This window comes from Macaca nemestrina, chromosome 1 (genome assembly GCF_043159975.1).
Source record: "Macaca nemestrina isolate mMacNem1 chromosome 1, mMacNem.hap1, whole genome shotgun sequence".
In the NCBI taxonomy this organism is placed as follows: Eukaryota; Metazoa; Chordata; class Mammalia; order Primates; family Cercopithecidae; genus Macaca; species Macaca nemestrina.
In genome coordinates this window covers 34316770-34334919 of record NC_092125.1, presented here as the reverse complement: position 1 = coordinate 34334919, position 18150 = coordinate 34316770, and the positions used below count along the sequence as shown (strand labels likewise).

At 43.9% G+C, this 18150-nt stretch overlaps 1 protein-coding gene across 2 annotated transcripts in view; it reads right to left on the bottom strand.

The window, feature by feature from the left end:
* Positions 1-11278, bottom strand: part of LOC105484475 (pappalysin 2) — a 305327-nt gene extending 294049 nt beyond the window's left edge. Inside the window, exons 1-2 of one of the 2 annotated variants that reach the window (XM_011746126.2) lie at positions 11030-11278; positions 7550-9365 (exon numbers count right to left, since the gene is read on the bottom strand). In XM_011746126.2, coding sequence (XP_011744428.2) covers positions 7550-8465 — 916 coding nt within the window. In that variant the 5' untranslated portion in view covers positions 8466-9365; positions 11030-11278. Of the gene's footprint in view, positions 1-7549; positions 9366-10465; positions 10951-11029 lie in introns of those variants that run through there. The other variant, XM_011746125.3, reaches the window with a different exon arrangement.
* Between the last annotated feature and the right edge of the window lie 6872 nt (positions 11279-18150).

The following is an 18150-nucleotide window of genomic DNA, read 5'->3' as shown; positions in this document are numbered from 1 at the left end:
ACTCTACCTGGAGTGCTCATACCAAGAAACTAGCATGACTTGTTTCCTGCAAGAAATATCTGGGAAGTTTTGTTTATACTTCAACAAAAGGTATGTCCCTACCACTGACAGTGCCACAGTCTCTCTGTTGGAGTTATTTTTCATAGCGTGAAACTAGAAAGGAAAGCACAAAAGGATGGTGGAAAAAGCAGTTGGCAAACTACTGCTCATGAGAAAAATCTAGCTTGCCACCTGTTTTTGTAAATAAAGTTTTATTGGAACACAGGCATAGAAATGTGTCTACATATCATTTATGACTGCTTGCACATTATAACAACAGAGTTTAATTTTTTGCAACAGAGACTGCATGGCCCAAGAAGCCTAAATTATTTACTATCTGTCCTTTTACAGGAAAAGTCTGCTGTCTTCTACCCTGGACTCAAGAGCCTGGACTCAAGAGTCTAGAGTCCTGCAACTTGAATCATGGTCCACATACTAGCAGCAGCAACAGCACCTGAAGCTTGTTACAAATGCAGAATCTCAGGCTGCCCCAGACCTGTTGAACCCAAATCTGCATTTGCATAAGGTAGTTGTGTTAGTACAAGAAGTAGATGCCAATACAGGATTAAATATGTAGGATCTTACTGGAGGAGACAACTCTGAAGAAATATAGAGAGATCCTGAAAAGGCTGGGAAAGCCATCAGTCATTGCTGCAAGTCTGACTCTGAAGCAAAAAGAAAAAAAAAAAAAAAAGAGGGAAGGAAGGTGGGATGGAAGTGTTGTTGACTACAGTGCAGTCTAAGGAATTTCCTGCAAGGCCTTTTTGAGTCCTCCAGCCAAAGTCAACGACTGTCTCTCAGGAACTGGCCTGCCTTTATCCATGCCACCCCAGGGATCCGTGGCCTCAGTGCAAATGCAGTGATGTGTTTCAGAGCACAGCGCCTGGGGTCCTTGGTCCATGAAACTCCCTGCAGTGTGCAAGACGTACTTACATTGCACCTGCTACCAGGTGCATTGCCATGGCAGACAGCTTAAGAATAGTCTCAGCTGATCTCTATTCACATTGAAGTTTGAGAAGCAATGTTCTAAAGCATGAGTTGGCAAACTTTTTCCACAAAGGGCCAGACAGTAAATATTTTGGGTTTTGTGGGCCAGAAGGTCTCTTTTGCAACTACTTACCTCCACCAGTTAGCAGGGAAGTCACCACAGAGAACACATAACCAAATGGGTGTGGCTGTGTGCCAATAAAACTTTATTTACAAAAACAAGCTTCAGCTTTAGACCTGATGTGACCCATAGGCCATAACATGCCAACCCCTGCTCTATAGTTGTGGGGTTTAAACTTCCTTAAAGTAATTAAGCCCCTCCTTCCCGTGAAACAGGTAAGGAAGGGATGCTCCTATTGAAGGTGGAAAGGGAACCCTGCACTCAGTGATTTCCCCTCAGAAGCTAGGAAGATACCTCAGTAGGCAGCAAAAACAGAATCTGAAAGCCACTGCTCTGGATTCCACAAAGAGACTCCAGTTTCAGAAAGTTCCTCCCACCCTTTTATTCATCCCTAATGGGCAGTCAGCAGTCTAAATTTCTATTTTTTCTATTCTACAAACATAACTGAGAGTCTCTAATACTGTGCTAGATATTTTGGAATGACAAAAGTTAATCAGACATGCGTTTGGCTCTGGAGGAATTACCGGTGGATAGAAATGAGACATGCACATAACAAATAAGGCAGGAATCAATATGCACCCTAGAAAACCACACATGAAGAGCCCTGGAGGCAGAGACATAGAGAAAATTACTTTCCCATATGGATGAGGGGCATGGCTACAGGCTGTAAGAAGAAGGGTCATAGTCACAGTCTGTTTTACTTCTTAAACCAAATACCATACAGTCCCTCCATGTTCCTCTCTTCTTGGGGGCCATGTAGCCACATGATAAAACCTTCTATACAGAGATGCTAATTTACAACCATCAGGGGCTATGCCCTATTCACACAAGACAACTTGTGCAACTCGTACTCATCACTGTGGGTAAATCCATCCCCAGAAACCAACAGCAAGCCCTCACATTCATGGGTCGTCCATGCCTAGGGCAGGTGGCCATGACTTTGCTGCACATGTGGATCCTAACCAGGGAGCAGGGCTATAATGTGGAGGGAACTGCACAATTCCACAGGATTCTTGGAGGACGAACACTCTGACTTCAAACCTTGCTGTGATATAGGAAGCAGCAACTAAGGAGATGACTGTGCAAACCTCATCTTCAGGAAGATTCTGGGAAAAGTATAGATTTGTCTCTTCATCTGTCACTAAGTCCTATCGGATAAAGGAAGAGATCCCACATATGGCCTACCTTTTACATTCTCTTCACATGTATGTGAATCTGCCTTCTATGAAGCTCCATATTCTACGTGGATGACACCCTCCACCTTGTGTATAAATCTCTCTTATTGGGAGAAGGGGATGTTTCAGCATTCTGTGAAATCTCATTTCTTAGATGTCAAAAAAAAAAAAACACTTATCAATATAGGCCTTAAACAATGGGTTTTATACATAATGTCAACAGACCCTCGCCGTCAGGAAATCGTGAAGAGTATTGAGGGTCATTTTATATGGTTTGGCTGTGTCCCCACCCAAATCTCATCTTGAGTCATAGCTTCCATAATTCCCACATGTTGTGGGAGGGACCTGGTGGGAGGTAATTGAATCATGGGGGCAGGTTTTTCCTGTGCTGTTCTTGTGATAGTGAATAAGTCTCATGAGATCTGATGGTTTTATAAATGGGAGTTCCCCTGCACACGCTCTCTTGCCTGCCACCGTGTGAGACATGACTTTGCTCCTTGTTCGTCTTCAGCCATGATTGTGAGGTCTCCCCAGTCATGTGGGATTGTGAGGCACCCCCAGCCATGTGGAATTGTGAGGCCCCCCCAGCCATGTAGAACTGTGAGTCCATTAAAGCTCTTTCCTTTATAAATTGCACAGTCTCAGGTATGTCTTTATCAGCAGCTTGAGAACAGACTAATACAGCTCTGAACGTTGTGTGAACTATGTGAACATGTTCATTTTTCTAGGGAGTGGACAAAGCTTTCATCAGATTTTTAAAAGGTTTTATGGCCTCCAAAAAACTTTAGCACCATTGTCCAATTTATTCAAAATAGTACTGCTCAGGCTAAAAAGAATGGATTTTTTTTAAATAAAATAAATGAGCCCTTTGGGGCCTCTGATTCTATTGCATTTACAACACATTAGACTGTGTTGTAAAAAGGTCTGTTTACTATCATTCTCATTTTACAATTTAGTAAACTGAATTCCTAAGAAATTAAAGTGAATATTCCACCTAAGGAAAAATGATAGGTTAGTGGGTTAGAACCAAAGACGAGCAGGTTAACCTGCTGCTCCCAGTAATGATTGCCTCCGACTCTTAGCTCCTGCCAGGCTATGAGTAAACACAACAGCCAAACCCTGTGGTGGGCACTTTACATGCAAGACTTGTTCAAGTATCGTAACGACTCTGCAAGACATCGTCTTATTTTTCATTTTTTGGAGCTTTTTTCATTTTTATTTAAATGGAATGATATTTTGTACACATATATTTTTCTCCTTTTTCCATTTGAGGAAACCAAGGCATAGAAAAGCTCAATGGATTGCCAAAGACCACAGCCCTGATAAGCGTCAGAGATGGAATCTGATGCCGGGTCAGCCTGCCTCCCAAGTTCTACACGAGCATATTGCTCAGATCCTCAGAGGAGAAAAACTTGTCTTCATGTCAGGGACAGTTTCTTAGACATCTTTGTGCTCCCCTCAGGGCCTTGCCATGCTTTGCATGGAAGGCACTCAATAAATATTTGTTGAATGAAGAATCCTGGGCTCAGGCTCCAATTCTGCCATGGACTTAGTGACTCAGTCTCCTGCAACTTGGAGCTGCAGGTGGTTACTCAGCTGGGCAACTTCAGGGAACATTTGAAATCAATTACGGGTGAGGAGGAACCTATTAAAATCTTCTCTTTTGTGTATGTTGGGGTTGAAAGAGAGGAAAGGAAGTTGAGAAGGAGGGAAAGGAACAGGATGGTTTCGGGGTTGGGTGCTGGAGCTTAAAAGTTACACACGTGGATGGGACAGAATTTGGCTTACATCCAGTACTCAGTTCCAATGGCCCAACCAAATGGGCTCTTGACCTCAGTCTACTCCTAGGTGGCTACATGGCCCTGAACTGCCAAGCCCCTTCCTAGCGACTCTTATGGAGGACTCTACAGTGGAGCAGTTGTACACAGTCCTCTCCTACACCTTGGTTGCTCTGTCTCTGTTACGGGAAATAGGCCGCTTCAGAAGATCTGCCTTGCAGGGACCCAGGTACCATGTCTCCCCTTCCGAGGGCCAGAGAGACGTTCAGCACCCAAAGCCTGTGAGCTCCGTGCTGTCCTCAACTCTAAATAAATGTATTCTGGCAATTCATTCTGGAATTCAACTTTCTATTTTGGAAGAATGTGGAAGTTTGGAGTGGGGGAGGGAGAGGGGAAACTTTAGTTGATTTTCTTTTCTTTACCACTTGCTAAAGTGCAAGTTAGTCACAACCCCAAAAATGACACTTTTGCCCTTTCACATAAGCCCCGCAAAAAACACTTGCATAAAGCTGATCCCAAGGGATGCCTACGAACAACATTCTGGGAGAGGACAATTAAATACATACAGCCCAGAGCCAGGGCAGGACAGTCCTCCAAGAAATCAGAGACATTCCCCACTACGTGGCTGCCTACTCTCCTGTGAATGAAGCAACACTGCCACCTAGTGTCCTGTGTAGAAAGTATCCTCTAAGACACCCGCATCTGGGACTGGGGAGGGGAATGTTCCTCTGTAAATGGCTATGGCTGCATTGCTTGAAGTCTCTGTTGAAGAAAAAAATGCCCTAAGTCGGGTAGATTAAGGATTGGGAAACTGGGTTTAAGTTGAGTAGACAGAAGCTACGCTTTGAGAGCTGTTGAAAAAGTGTAGGGGCCAAGTCTCGCAACACCTCGGATCATTCCCAGTGGAACAGCAGAATTGCTGAATTGTATGTGGCTCCCAGGGACATGATTCTATTGTCATTCTGCATAGGGGGACATGATTCTATTGTCATTCTGCATAGGTGAAGGCCAACCATCCTAGGAATAGACAATGACCAGCTCAGGGGCAAGTGCTGTATGGAAGAGAAGGAAGATGGTCTGGTCTGTCCATAGGCATGAGTAGATTAGGGCAAATGCCTTTCGCAACATTATGGTTCTCAGGCATGGAGACCACAGGTGAAGTGTAAGCAGCTAAACACAGTGAGTACACAAGGATGTCCAAGCCCTCAGAAGCCCTGTTGCTAGAATCCTGAAGAATGAAACCATGTTCCCAACCTCCCTCTTTCCCAGACCTTTACCCTACATCTTTACTGAATATTTTCTGATGTACAGAAATTGAAAGAAAAATACAGAGTGGTAGGTGGAGATGAGATAGCCCTGGGCATTCCCTGCCCTCAACCTTTCTGCTGTAGACCTAAGGGGGGAAATGTCAGTACACCACAAGGGATACTTTGATTTGAAGAGAAGGAAAACTCAGAAGCTAGACAGTTTGCAAAAGATTTCCTGCCCAATTTTACATGCTTACAGTTAAAAGAGTTCAGATGGGCACTTTAGAGAAGGATCTGAGTGGGTGCTGTGGCAGTGTTGGCAGCGGTTGGTGGCAGTGGACAGGTGGGCAAGGGAGAAAGATGTCCTGGGGTGGGGATGAGGGAGGTGCCATGAGAAATGCTGTAACTGGAATCAAATCATGACACTGCTTTCCTCTATGCAGAGCATCAGACAGGACACAGGAGGGACAGGACAGGAGTCAAGTTTCCCCAGGTTTGGCCTCTAGTAACCCAAAGCAGTAGCCCCTTAGAGCCTCCCACATAGACTCCTATTGGATCTTTCTCTCATTTTCTTCAGCCAGGGAATTGATCCCAGGTCTTTACGTTGCTACTGCAAGAGGAGGGGAAAGCAGAGTTGTGGGTCTTAGTCTAGACTGCAAGCACACAGTTTCCCTGGCAGATGGGTACTAGGAAGCAAGATTAAGCAGCACGAAGATGTCATCTGGGAGAAACTGTGGAGCTGCCAACTCTGATCAGATAATCATCTCATTATTTCTTCCATTTGGCCCCAGAATAAGGATTTCCTTCTACTCTTTCTCTTCCCCACCTAACTTACAGCCCAACCCTTCTTTCTCCCCTTCCCCCACCCCCTCTCCCACCCAAAAATAAAATACAGCAAAACCACAAGACTTGAGGATGCTCAGTGTCTGGGAATCCCAGCTTCCGAAGAAGAAATCACAGCCAAAGAGGGGGAGACAGAGTGTCCGGAAGGGATGTTCCAGCAACACCCCCCTTGAAAGAACTTCCCTCCTTGCCAACTTCTTTCCTTCTTTCTGAAACTTTCTTGCAGGCAACCAGTAACCTGAGAATTTTTTCTTAATTTGGAAATTTTTCAAGCAATTCAAGTGTCCTGGAGTTCTATTCCCAGCCTGCATTGCATGCCTTTTATTGCCTCAGTTTCCCTATCAATATAATGGAACTGGAAAACATGAAAGGGCACTGTGGATAATTCAAATTAAGCAGATTATATGGTTCTACTATGCACCTTGCTTTGTGTTAGGTTCTGTCATGGGGAATTCAAAAGGATAAGGTACTAAATGATGAAATATCATGTCTAATCCATGACCCCTTGCTTCATTACAACCTTCCCAGTAAGGCAACAGGAAACAGTTACTCTTAACCTAATTTTTCTTTGCCCTTCTGGGTGACTCTCCATGAAAACCAAGATCTGTGTATAGTGGAAAACAAATGTGGGTCATGTTCCCAGGCAAGTGCTCCTGATCAAAACCATGGAGTTATACAGGTTTCATTTTTTAGGTCGTTACAACAGCAGGCCTAGAAGTCGGGATCTTGGCTTATAAGTGCTCACTTTTTCCAGTGGGCCCTACTGTTCCTAAGCTGGACACATGATTGCTGGGACAAAGTGAAGGGAACTCCAGGACCTGGACCAGAGGGTAACTTTCTGCCAAGATCCAGGGCACTCAGAGAAAAGGAATCCAGGCAGGACCTGACAGCTGTGTACCTAGCAGCCTTGTTTCCTCACCGCCTGGACCAGCCCAGGCGTGACTCATTGCTCAGGTCCTTGGATTCTCATCTGTCTTCAAGGTTGCCTGGGTATTTCATATTGGTCTACCAGCAATGGAGTGTGAAACCCCTTCTCTTTTGGCAAAGAACCAAGGAGCTCTATGACTTCAAACAGAGGTAAGAGAGCTAAAGTCTCCTAAGTGCAAGCACAATGTATAGAAGGACATGAGATCAACACAAGGTACAGAGGCTGATATGGCTAGAGTCACTATCTCCTTTTTGATGGTGTCTGGAATCCTGCTGGGCTGACTACTAACGGCCCTTCCCCCTCTCCCTGGCTAGCCCTTTCTGGCTTTCCTGTTGGGTCCCCTTCCCATCCTCGCTCCTTATATCTAACCTGTCAGAAATAAAGCCAGCCAAACCCTCAGGATCTCAGAAAGCCCAGGAGAGGGGTGTTACCTGCGATGATGGCTGGGTTGTTCTGTCCTCCCTCCGGTTTAACCCAGGCTTCCACTGTGAACGCCTCCCGGGGAATCTCAGCCAGCACTTCTGGACGCAGCAGCAGCCGCTCCCGCCTCCCAGAGAAGTATAAGATGGGCAGTCCTACTTGGGAGTTAAAGGTCTCTGCTTCCTGGTAGGAGTCCTCTCCACCATTTTGGTTGCTTTTGTCTGGTGGACTCTTTCTGACCCTGTGTTTAAGAGAATGCTTGGGCCAAGGTTGGAAATGTGAAGAGATATCGGAGTCTCCCCACACATCTTCTGCCCGCCTCTTCCACACTTGGCGACGCTGCCTGGACTTGGTCCAGCCCCTCCTTTGGGTCTCTGGTTTGGGTTCCTTCGGGGTTGTGAAAATGGTGGCAGTGGTGGCAGCCACAGCTGAGCGTTTCTGAGTCCCAGCCTCACCTAGAGACTCCTTGGATCCTTGATTGCCAAGATAAGTGTCATCATCTCCTAGCAGCTCAGATTGCCCAGTAGGACTATTCTCTACCCATGGGGCAGGTGGGTGTTCAACTGCACCCCTCAGTCCTGCTGGATTTTCAGTCAGGTCTCGGGGAACAAGGCTCACAGCATTTCCTTCAGTGTCTGGTCTGCTGCGTCCTGTATGACGGATTTCCTGCTCCTCCACGGAGTAGGGCCTTAGGTAGTTCCCAGCCCTGCTGGGGTAGACTCCAAAGAGGTGATGCTGTGGAGAAGCTCTGGGTCTTCGAACCTTGGCCCCTAGCCAACAACGTTCTCCTTCCAACAGCACCTGATTCAGGTGTTCCCTCTCAACCAAGGATTTCTTGCGTGTCCAGCCCAGCTCAGAGTTGGCAGAACAAAGTGCCCACCCAGCCAAAATCACCAGGCTTATTCTTAGGATATTTAAGCACATCATACCTCCCCTAGCTCTTTCTACAGAACCAGAAGTCAACTTCTGGGTACCACACCAGAGTGATGGGCAGATGAGAAAGAGGCAGCTAGCAATGGATTTGCAGTCACCAGGGAAACTGTTTTGTTCACAGACCAAACTTTTTCAAAGAGCCCCAAGAATGCCTCTGCTGGCTACCTGTGCTGGCCACTCTGCCAGCGTGGCTTCTATGCCTCCCCGGCGCGTGTGCTTCCTGCACGCTTCTCCCTTGACCTCTCTCCTCTTGCTCTATTTTAGTCCTTGCAGAACGAACTTAATTTCTCTTGGTTCCTTTGAATTTCCTCCCAGAAAGCTCAGATTTCTTTTTTTTTTTTTTCCTTCTTCTTCAATAATCCCTCCCCTCACTGATAGTAGAAGAGAGACCCACAGGCATGAGCCAAGTGTCTCAAATACACACTCACAAACAAACACTCTTCGCTACCTGAAGTCATTCAAAATAATCTTATTCTCTAATTTTCATTTCTTTCTCTTCTTCCTTCCCTGTGAATTACCTTCTCTTTTTGTAGTCCTTAAGCCAAAATAAGTTCACCTTAAAACAAATTGCTAGAACTTTTACACAGAAACATGCAATTTGATGCTTCTTATTTTAAAATGCAAAAATAATCTAGGGGCACAAAAATCCAAGCTGGTACTTAACTTTCATTCTCCAGATGTCCTCAGTCAGCTTCCAGTCTGTCCGTGAGGGTTAGAATGTTTCCTTCAGTTTGATGCTTGGGGTTGTTGGTTGTTGAAGGATTTTAATCCCTCATACAACTTGTTGGTAGTTTGCAAGTCTCCGTAAAGTTCTTTGGGGTGCCAGTTTGCTGTTCTAATAACCTTATGAGTCTGGGAGCTCTTAACTTCACCTTCTGGGAGTCTTATGGGTTCCTGGGAAGATCGGGAAAAGAGCAAAAAGAAGAGTATATACTTCAGGGGACCTATTCTCTCCAGTCTCTCCTGCTCCCCTTGGTTCCCTTTCTCTCTGCCTGTAGATATCTTCTTGTTTTGTTTTGTTTAGTTTTGTTTTTCATTTAAAGACAATGATGATGTCAAAGCTAGTAAGTTCAATGCATCACTCCACCTACTCCTCCCTGTCCCCTCCTTCCTCCTGAAAACCTCCCCACCTCACCAAGGCACAGGGGACAGACACTACTCTTGGTTTCCCCAGTAAACATCTCGGGCTTTCTCTTTCAGCAGCCGCAGCCTACACAATCAATAGCAAAGAATCAATACTGTTTTGGAGTACTCTTCTCTGTGTGTATTCTCTCTCTGTCTCTCTCTCTCTCTCTCTCTCTCTCACACACACACACACACACACACACACACACTTACTGTGAACAGATCTACCTACTGCCTAACAAGCCCACACTAACCTTTCAGGGATCCCTTGTATCTTTCTTTTGTTTTGTCACAAACAAAACAAATGAAGTATTTTTTCTCACTTTGATCAATCATTTGGGATTTAAAAGAACAATATCTTAAATTCACTTTAAATCGGACATGGGAGAAAGGAGAAATCAAGTATCCTGCTGTGAGAAGTATTAAATGGAAATGCCATGAATTCATACTACATAGATCTTCTTTTTATCTCAGAAGTTTCTCAATCTCAAGTTACTAAAAGTCACCATATGCTGAGTGAGCAAATAAACAAATGAGATGTTCAAAATAAGTAATTTACCAAAATGAACAGCTAGACCCAAGCAACCATGTTTCCAATTGATTTGAAATGGATAGAAAGGATGGGGAAGAAAATGTCATAATTTTAACCTATGCAATGTTTGCCTAAATGCCTCGATAAAGGCTTTCTCAAAGGGTCCCCACCCCCCAAAAGCATGTGCATGTACAGAAATACATACATGTATACATGGACAAACACATGGCATGGTTCTGAATTCTTAACACAAGTAAGGATGCCTGACCGCAGGTGGTATGAAACAGTAGAGAAACGCATTGTGTCCTTCATTCACATAATAAGAAAAATCACTTACACTTTTAAAGTCACTGCTTGTGTTGCCCACATCTAAAACATGCAGTCCACATACTCTGGAGTAAGATCACACTGCCTCTTCTGCCTTGAGTCTCCTCATCATCTTCTAAACTCCTCTACCCCAACTAAGAACTGACTTGTTTGCATTATAAATGCTGTATCTTAAACACTTCATTCCCAGTATGTCCTGTTTCCTTATGTAGCATCCACTGGAGCCTCGATGCAAGTCCCCCAGGAAGATATCAACTCAGGCACGTGGCTATTACTAAGCAGATACCCCTCAATCCTAGACTGCCCTTCTTCCTTCCCTTCACTTTTGACTCAGTTTTCTCTCTCTCTCCCTCTCTTTCTGAAGCAGCTCAAGAATAAAGATTAGGGCTCTGGGGAGGGGGATATAAAGAAAGCCAGGAAAGCAGAGGGGAGACAGAGAGAGGGAGCAGAAAAGAAAGGAGGGAAGGAAGACAGGAGGTTTAGTTCAAGTAAAGGGAAGATACTCAGGTAAGAAAAGAAGTAAACTTCCCCCTCCCGCATGCCACCCCATAACCCTCAGAAAAAGGTTTCCTACCATTCATTTCAGGAAGGAGGGATAACACAGCCAGGAAGAAGAATTCCGCCTGCTTTTCTCCCCCTTTTAATGTGTAAGGGATCTTGCATCCCCTATAGGTCTCTCCTGGCTCTCAGCTTCTAGCAATCCATTCATAAGGTTTCAAGAAGCTACACAAAACTCAAGCTTCCAGTTTAGTTTCTCTCTCTCTCCCTTCATTCCTTTGCTCACCACTCTCCTTCAGCTCTTGGCAGTCCCAAGTTAAAAAAAAAAATGTTGAACCATTTCTGTGTTTTCCTCCTGTTGTAACTTTTGCTGTGACATCATAACCCTGCCCACCAACACCCCACCTCCCTCTCCTTTCCATCCCACCCCTCATCAGCCCCATACCCGCAACACACACCCCCACAGAGAAGAAGGGCTCCTGTCAGTTCCAATGTGTGAAAAACACAAAGCTACTAGAAGGTGCCCCCTCCCTCCCTCGGCCCCCCTCCTCTCTTCCCCCTCCCTGCCTTACCCACCGCTCAGCCTCGGCTCTCTCAAGGCTTTTAACAATGATCCCATCTGTTTGACATGTGCGGAAAGGTGGGCTGGATTCAAATAATCTGTCAAGTGAATCAGATCAAAAACACAGCAACCCCCTCCTCAATTCCATCACACATACACACCCCCGAGCAAAAGTGTGAGGGAAGTCAGGCTTGCACAGCACCCACCCTCGATGCCAGGGAGAAAGACACCAGACATGCCAAGGGAAACCCAAATTTATATAGACATAAATTCTGTTGCTATTTGTTTATGACAAACACCCACACCCCAAGTCCCCTACCCCTCTTCCCCAAACCCTGCCACTCCGCAAGTGCACAGACTTGAAAGCTGGTCGAATCTGTTTTGAAATCTCCAAGGAGAGGGTTTTTCCCCCTTTTTTTCACTCCAAAGCACTATCTGTGGCGATCAGACTGAGCAGGGTTGCCAGCAAATGCAGGAGGCCCCTTCTAGGGTACAGGCTTTCAAACCAGCGAAGCTAGAGGGAATGGATTTAAGGACACACAGCAGGAGCTGGCTGGATTCATTTTATTTTGACGGGGGTAGTTGGGGGAGGAATATCATTTCTGAAATGCCCAAGGAATGAAGGGAGAGGATATGGATTTCTTAAACAGTTTTTTTGCAAGAGGAGCGGTGTCTTGTTCTGCAGGTAAATCTATAAGGCAAGAAATTGGAGCTTACAGATAAACAAGGACCAGGACGGAGAGGGAAAGGGAGGGAAAGGGAAAAGAGGAAAGCAAGGAGAGGGAGGAGAGGGGATGAGGAGATGGGAAAGGGGAGAGAGAAAAGAAGGGGAGAAGGACAGACAGGGGTAAGGGGGAAGAAAAGAGAAGAAAGAAGGAGGCGTGGGGAAAGAGGGAAAAGGGAAGGGAGTGAGGCGAGGGGGAGGGGAGAGATGGAGGAGGAAAGGGTAAAATGGAAGGGGGAGGGTAGGAGGACTAGGAAAAAGAAGATTCTGGGAGGAGAAAGAACTGGAAAAGAGAAGTAGAGAAGAGAAGAGGGAAGAATGAAACAGGGAGGAAGAAAAACTAGAAAGAGGTGAGGCACAAAAATATGGAGACCAGGAAGGCAGTTAGATCCATGATGATTAAATATAAAGAAATCTCAGAGGCAGGTGAAGGGAAAAGACACTATCACATGGGATCGAGGTTAGGTTTTACGCACAGAAAACAAAGGACACACAGTAGGGGACTGTCTCTTAGTGACTGGACACGTTTTACAAAATCCGATTGCCAGGCTTCAACATTGTCTCTTTAAGGGAACTCCTCTTCCCTCCGCTTTCCCTCCCTGCATCTCTGCCTCCAACTTCCACCTCCACCTTCCTTCTTTCACCTTTCATTTCCAGCATATCTTCCCCTGGAGAATTCATGAGTAAAATTCAGACACCCACTCCCCCAAAGAAACCCATTCTTCATAGCCCCTTCCTTTATTTCTATCCACAGAGGTTCCTGGGTCCTCTTATCTAAAGAATGGGCTGTTTGTGATCATCTGCACTTCATTTCAACCCAAATTATATGATGTTTCCTTTAAGCCCAGGACGTCAGGAGTGTTTTGCTTGTATTTACTCCCATAGTGGGGCTGGTCAGTTTTCATTAGCTTTGTCATCATTATTATTAAGAGTCTTTGCACAAAGAGAGAAGCCAGTCCACGCTGGCATCCACCTGCAGTATACAGCATTAGCAGAGAGAGAATGAGAGAGAGAGAGCGAGAGTGAAAGAGAGAGAGAGAGAGAGAGATGCCCCTTAATATGGTCACTGATCCTCTTTGACTTTCTGGTTCCAAAATCTGATCCCTTGAAGGAAAAGCTCAGCTGGGAGCCAGCCAGGGAGCGTAGTAATAAAAGCCTCCTAGAACACAACCAAATGCGGAATCTATATATAGAAGCCAGATCTGTTTTAGCTACTTGCAGTCTAAAATGACACCCGGAAACAAACATTTCAGCAATATGTTTATTGGAATCTTATTCAGCTAGTGCTGGAAACAGGGAGCTTCTCTGAAGGATTTCACTCCGAGGCTCAGGGTTGCTGCTTTCTGCTCCCCTTACTCTGGTGCTCAGAGATGGGAGTCGGGCTCCATCTTTCGGGTGTAACTTGTGATTCCTTCAGGGTAATCTACGACAGCCCCCTTTTTTCATGGGTAAGGGAACAAGCACAAAGTCACACAATTAATGGTAGGGCCAGACGTAGCATCAGGTCTCCTAAATCCCTGCCCAGCTTTTTTGCCTTCTCTGGCTATGCACTGTCTTCACCTGTCTGGCTGGTTTGCCAGCCATTTGTCAATTGGATGGGAAGACAGTATCAGACACTGACCTCCCAGGTTCCACATCCCGGCAAAAATGCCCAGGGAATATATGTTGGTCATATGTGTTCTATAACTCAGAATCACATAACACTCAGAAGGAAATGCAAATCTGGATTTCACCCTCCTCCCTGTGCTTTTTGAGCCAAGACAAGCCCTATCTTCTTGTGGAACTGTTTGGTGCTCCATATGTCAGATATTCATATTTTTTCCAGAACACAATTACCATTATATTTTATTAGCAGTGTTAATGGTCATGTTTTAAAAGCTACTTTCCATCCAAATAGATCAAAGTATGTCATAGACAGGTTAGGTTTCCCAGCACCTCAGGGGAGCAGTATGGTGAAAGCAATATGCCAGAGATCTACATTCCCTGGTGGCAGTCCCTATTGGGTAGGTGTTTTCTGTAAGATTTTGAGGCTTGGGACTAGCTTGTGGAGCCCTTTGGCTGGGGGAGAGTTTAACAGTGATGCTGGGTTCTGCCCTGCTCATCAGACAAACAAAGGCTCTGCAGGGTTTATATTTCAATTAGGATTGCTTTTGTAGCTGGAATCTCTTCAAAAGGCAACTTCATAACAAAAATAATGAGTACGTTTGTACACTTGCATTTCCTCTTACTTAATCCACATTTGTATGCATTCTTTCTTTCTAACCACAACAACGTGAATGCAAAGCAAGTGTTAATGCCCATCTTACAGATGAGGACACTGAGGCTGAAAGAGGTTAAACTACTTACCCACAGACCTGCAGACAATAAGAACACAGCCAGAAATAGTTTCAAATGCATTATGCTAAGTGAAAGAAGCCAGACTTAAAGGGTTACAAACTGTGTGATTCCATTTCTATGACATTCTGAAAAAGGCAAAGCCTTGAGGACAGAGAATGGATCGGTGGTTACTAAGAGCTGAAGGTTGGGGAAATAGTTGAATAGAAAAAGCACAAAGAGATTTGGGGCTTACATGGCTATTCTCTATCTTGGTTGTGGTGATGATGCATGACTGTAAGCATTTGTCGAAACTCAAAGAACTGTGTACTAAAAAAGCTTGCTATGGGTAGATGATGCCTCAGTAGATGTGGTGGGGGTGGGCAGATAGAGCCAGGGGTAAGTCTAGGGTCTTTTAATTTTGAATACAGTATTCTTCTATCTACATCCTGCGAGTGCCCAAAGACTAAAAGATTGTGTGACATTGCTTGGTGGTGGTTAGGCGCTGCTCTGTGCCCGAACTCTTCACTGGCCATCTCGCCTAGACTCTGAGGGGACCCTTCAGAGCCAGGCTGGATGGAGCACTTAGCTGGCTTAAAGTTCCAGCTCCATCAGCCCAGATGGCCTCAATAAATCAAATACTCTATCACCAAATAAACAATTATGCCACTGTTCTGCCATTCAACGGCTGCCTGATCTTGGGCAAGTTAATGAACTTCTCTGAGCTATCTGTAAAATGAGATTCTCTTATTTTTCAGCCCAACACTTTTCTAACATTCTATCTTCTCATTTATAAAAGACAGCCAGGGCTCACTTCCTATAAATATACCAGAGACTCAAGTGTACATTAGCAGTGGGCACCTATGACATTTATTTTGGTCCTTAGAGAAAGCCATATATTCAAATGTGACTTTATTAAAACACTAATGTGCAGAAACAGGGGTAGTATGCGAAGAGTTTTAGAGCTTTGCTATTGTAGGGGAAAAGATGTCCTATGCATCTGTAGCATTATCACATATTTTGCAACTCAAATATAGAACACATGGCATTAGTATGAAAACACTTACATGAGAGCAGCTTTTTTAAATTTGGTACTGCACTAGAATTTTAAAATGTGGTGATTTCCATGAGATGGTAATAGTATTAGCAATAATAAAAATGTTTACTTACACACTGTCCTGACCACTTCATATATACTAATTGATTCAATCCTCACAACAGTCCTGTGAGGTGGGTGCCTCTATCATCCCCATTTTCAAATGATTTGACTCCCAGCATGACAAAACCAGGCTTTCCTGTCTTGAGTGAGGGCCCAATGCCTCCAAGAAATGTAGCCCATTTTCATCCCCACTTACAACTAGTAACAGTAGTAGCTAGCATTTATCGAGCGCATACCACATGCCCAGTGTAGCATCAATGTAAATCTATTAATTATCTCATTTAATTCAACAACAAACTTGTGATATAGCTCACTATGATCCCCATTTTTAGATGGAAACACCAAAGCATAGAGTCAAGCAACTGAACTTACTCACCTGGAAGAGAAGTGCCCGTTTCCAGAGCTCTCACTCGTGGTCACCACACTGCACTGCCTTTTCGTGAAGGGTGTAAATACACGCCATGATTTGACCCCCAGCATGACAAAACCAGACTTTTCCTGGTGAGGACAACTCAGTAATTCCTCTGGAGTAATGGAAAGATCTTTCTTGGGTCTTTTCCTAAAGTCTCTATTGAGTGAGGGTCCAATGCCTCCAAGAAATGTAGCCCAGCCAACAGCAGCAGTCAGGGAAAGTCCCACTTCTGCCAGTGCTAGAGTATCTTCCACAGATTCCCCAAGAGCTCTTGTTCCTACTACCCTTGCTCCCCAGATCCAACATGCCCCCATTAAAATCTAAGAGACAAATAGCCAACCAAATATAAATGGAAAACCAGTCATTTCCCCAACTCATTAATCCCATTTAGAAGGAATCATACAAGATAAATAAATGTTATGTTGTCTATTTAACTGATACTGACTTTTTATACTAATAACCGCTGAGTTGATAGTCTATTAACAATTATTTATTAAAATATTTCATTTTCATCTAATTAAAAAATTAATAAGATATGACCATCTCTAATGTATCCTGCACTTTCCTCTACATGTCTGTATTAGTCAGCTTTCACTAGATTATGTTGTGCTAACAACCAACCCAAAAATCTCAAAGACTAGAGAAAAGGTTGATTTTTCATACATGTTACATGTAGCTGTGGGTTGGCACTCCACTTTAAAAAAAAATCCTGGAAAAAAGAAACAGCTCTTATGGGACATACCATTGTTGTGGTAGAGTAGTGGTTCTTAACCAGAAATGATGTCACCTCCCAGGGAATACTTTATCATTATCTCCAGGCATTTTTGGTAGTCACAACTGAGAGACAGATACTGCTGTCATCTAGTGGGTACAGGCTAGGGATGCTGCTTAACATCTTCCAATGCATAGGACAGACTCCATCTCCACCAGCAACAAGAATTATCTGGTCCTGAGAGACCCTGTGTAGAGGGAAAATGAGCAATGACAAACCATGCAATTGCTGTTAAAGTTTCTGCATGGGTTTGGCACAGGTCATTGCTACCTGTTTTCTATTGGCCAAAGTAAGTCATGAACAACCAAGGCAGATGTCATTGAGGCAGGGCAGGAAACTACAAGAAGTCACACAGCAATAGACATGATTATATAATCTTCCTACAGGGATAGGAGCAAATTATTGGGAACAGTAGTGTAATCAACCACAATTTACTTAACTGAATTGAGGCAATGAATGAAATGATGCCCTAGGGTTTCAAGCTATCCAAGAATGGTGGGTGGTGGGTGGCAGTGGGGTAAAATGTATTGAAGGCTTAGGAGAGAGACCCGTAAAAAGCTGGGTCTTTTCAGATGAGCTATATGAACAGGCTGACATAAAGTTTCTGTATCTGCAAAAGAGAGGTGCTAACATCTATCACACAGATTATCCAAAGGATTCATGAAATATTACATGGGAACTTCATTGTATAGTGGGTGGCACAGAGACACTCATGAGGATTGTGGTTATTAATTAACTTTTACAGGAAAACTTCCACATGCAAGCCAAAGGTTCAGAATACTTTGGCCCACTGTTTTGATTAATTTTTATCTCATCATTTTGACCCATTAAATCATTTCAATGCCACCATTTTTGGTCCTTGGAAATAATTTTACCTCAAATTACAAAAATGCACACTAAAATTTGAAATTTATTGATTTAGAAATAAAAAGAAATCACAAAATCAGCATTTTTCCAAAACTAATTATATTTCAAGAGGGAAATGTATTAAGTCATGTTACTTCTTTGATCAATTCCTATCGATGTGGTTAAGCATTTTCATTGTTTTCTATTTGTATGTTTATTTTACTAAAATCAATTTTCATCCAAACCAATTCTTAGCTATTGTTCACATGAGACTTATCAATTACAGCTTCAACTGTTGTGCATTATCTTTTGCAATAATTATTGCTACTGAGTCCAATTTTCCCAGGACAAATTTTTCATATGTAAATTCATATGTAAATGTGCAATTTTATTTTATTCCTTATCAGAT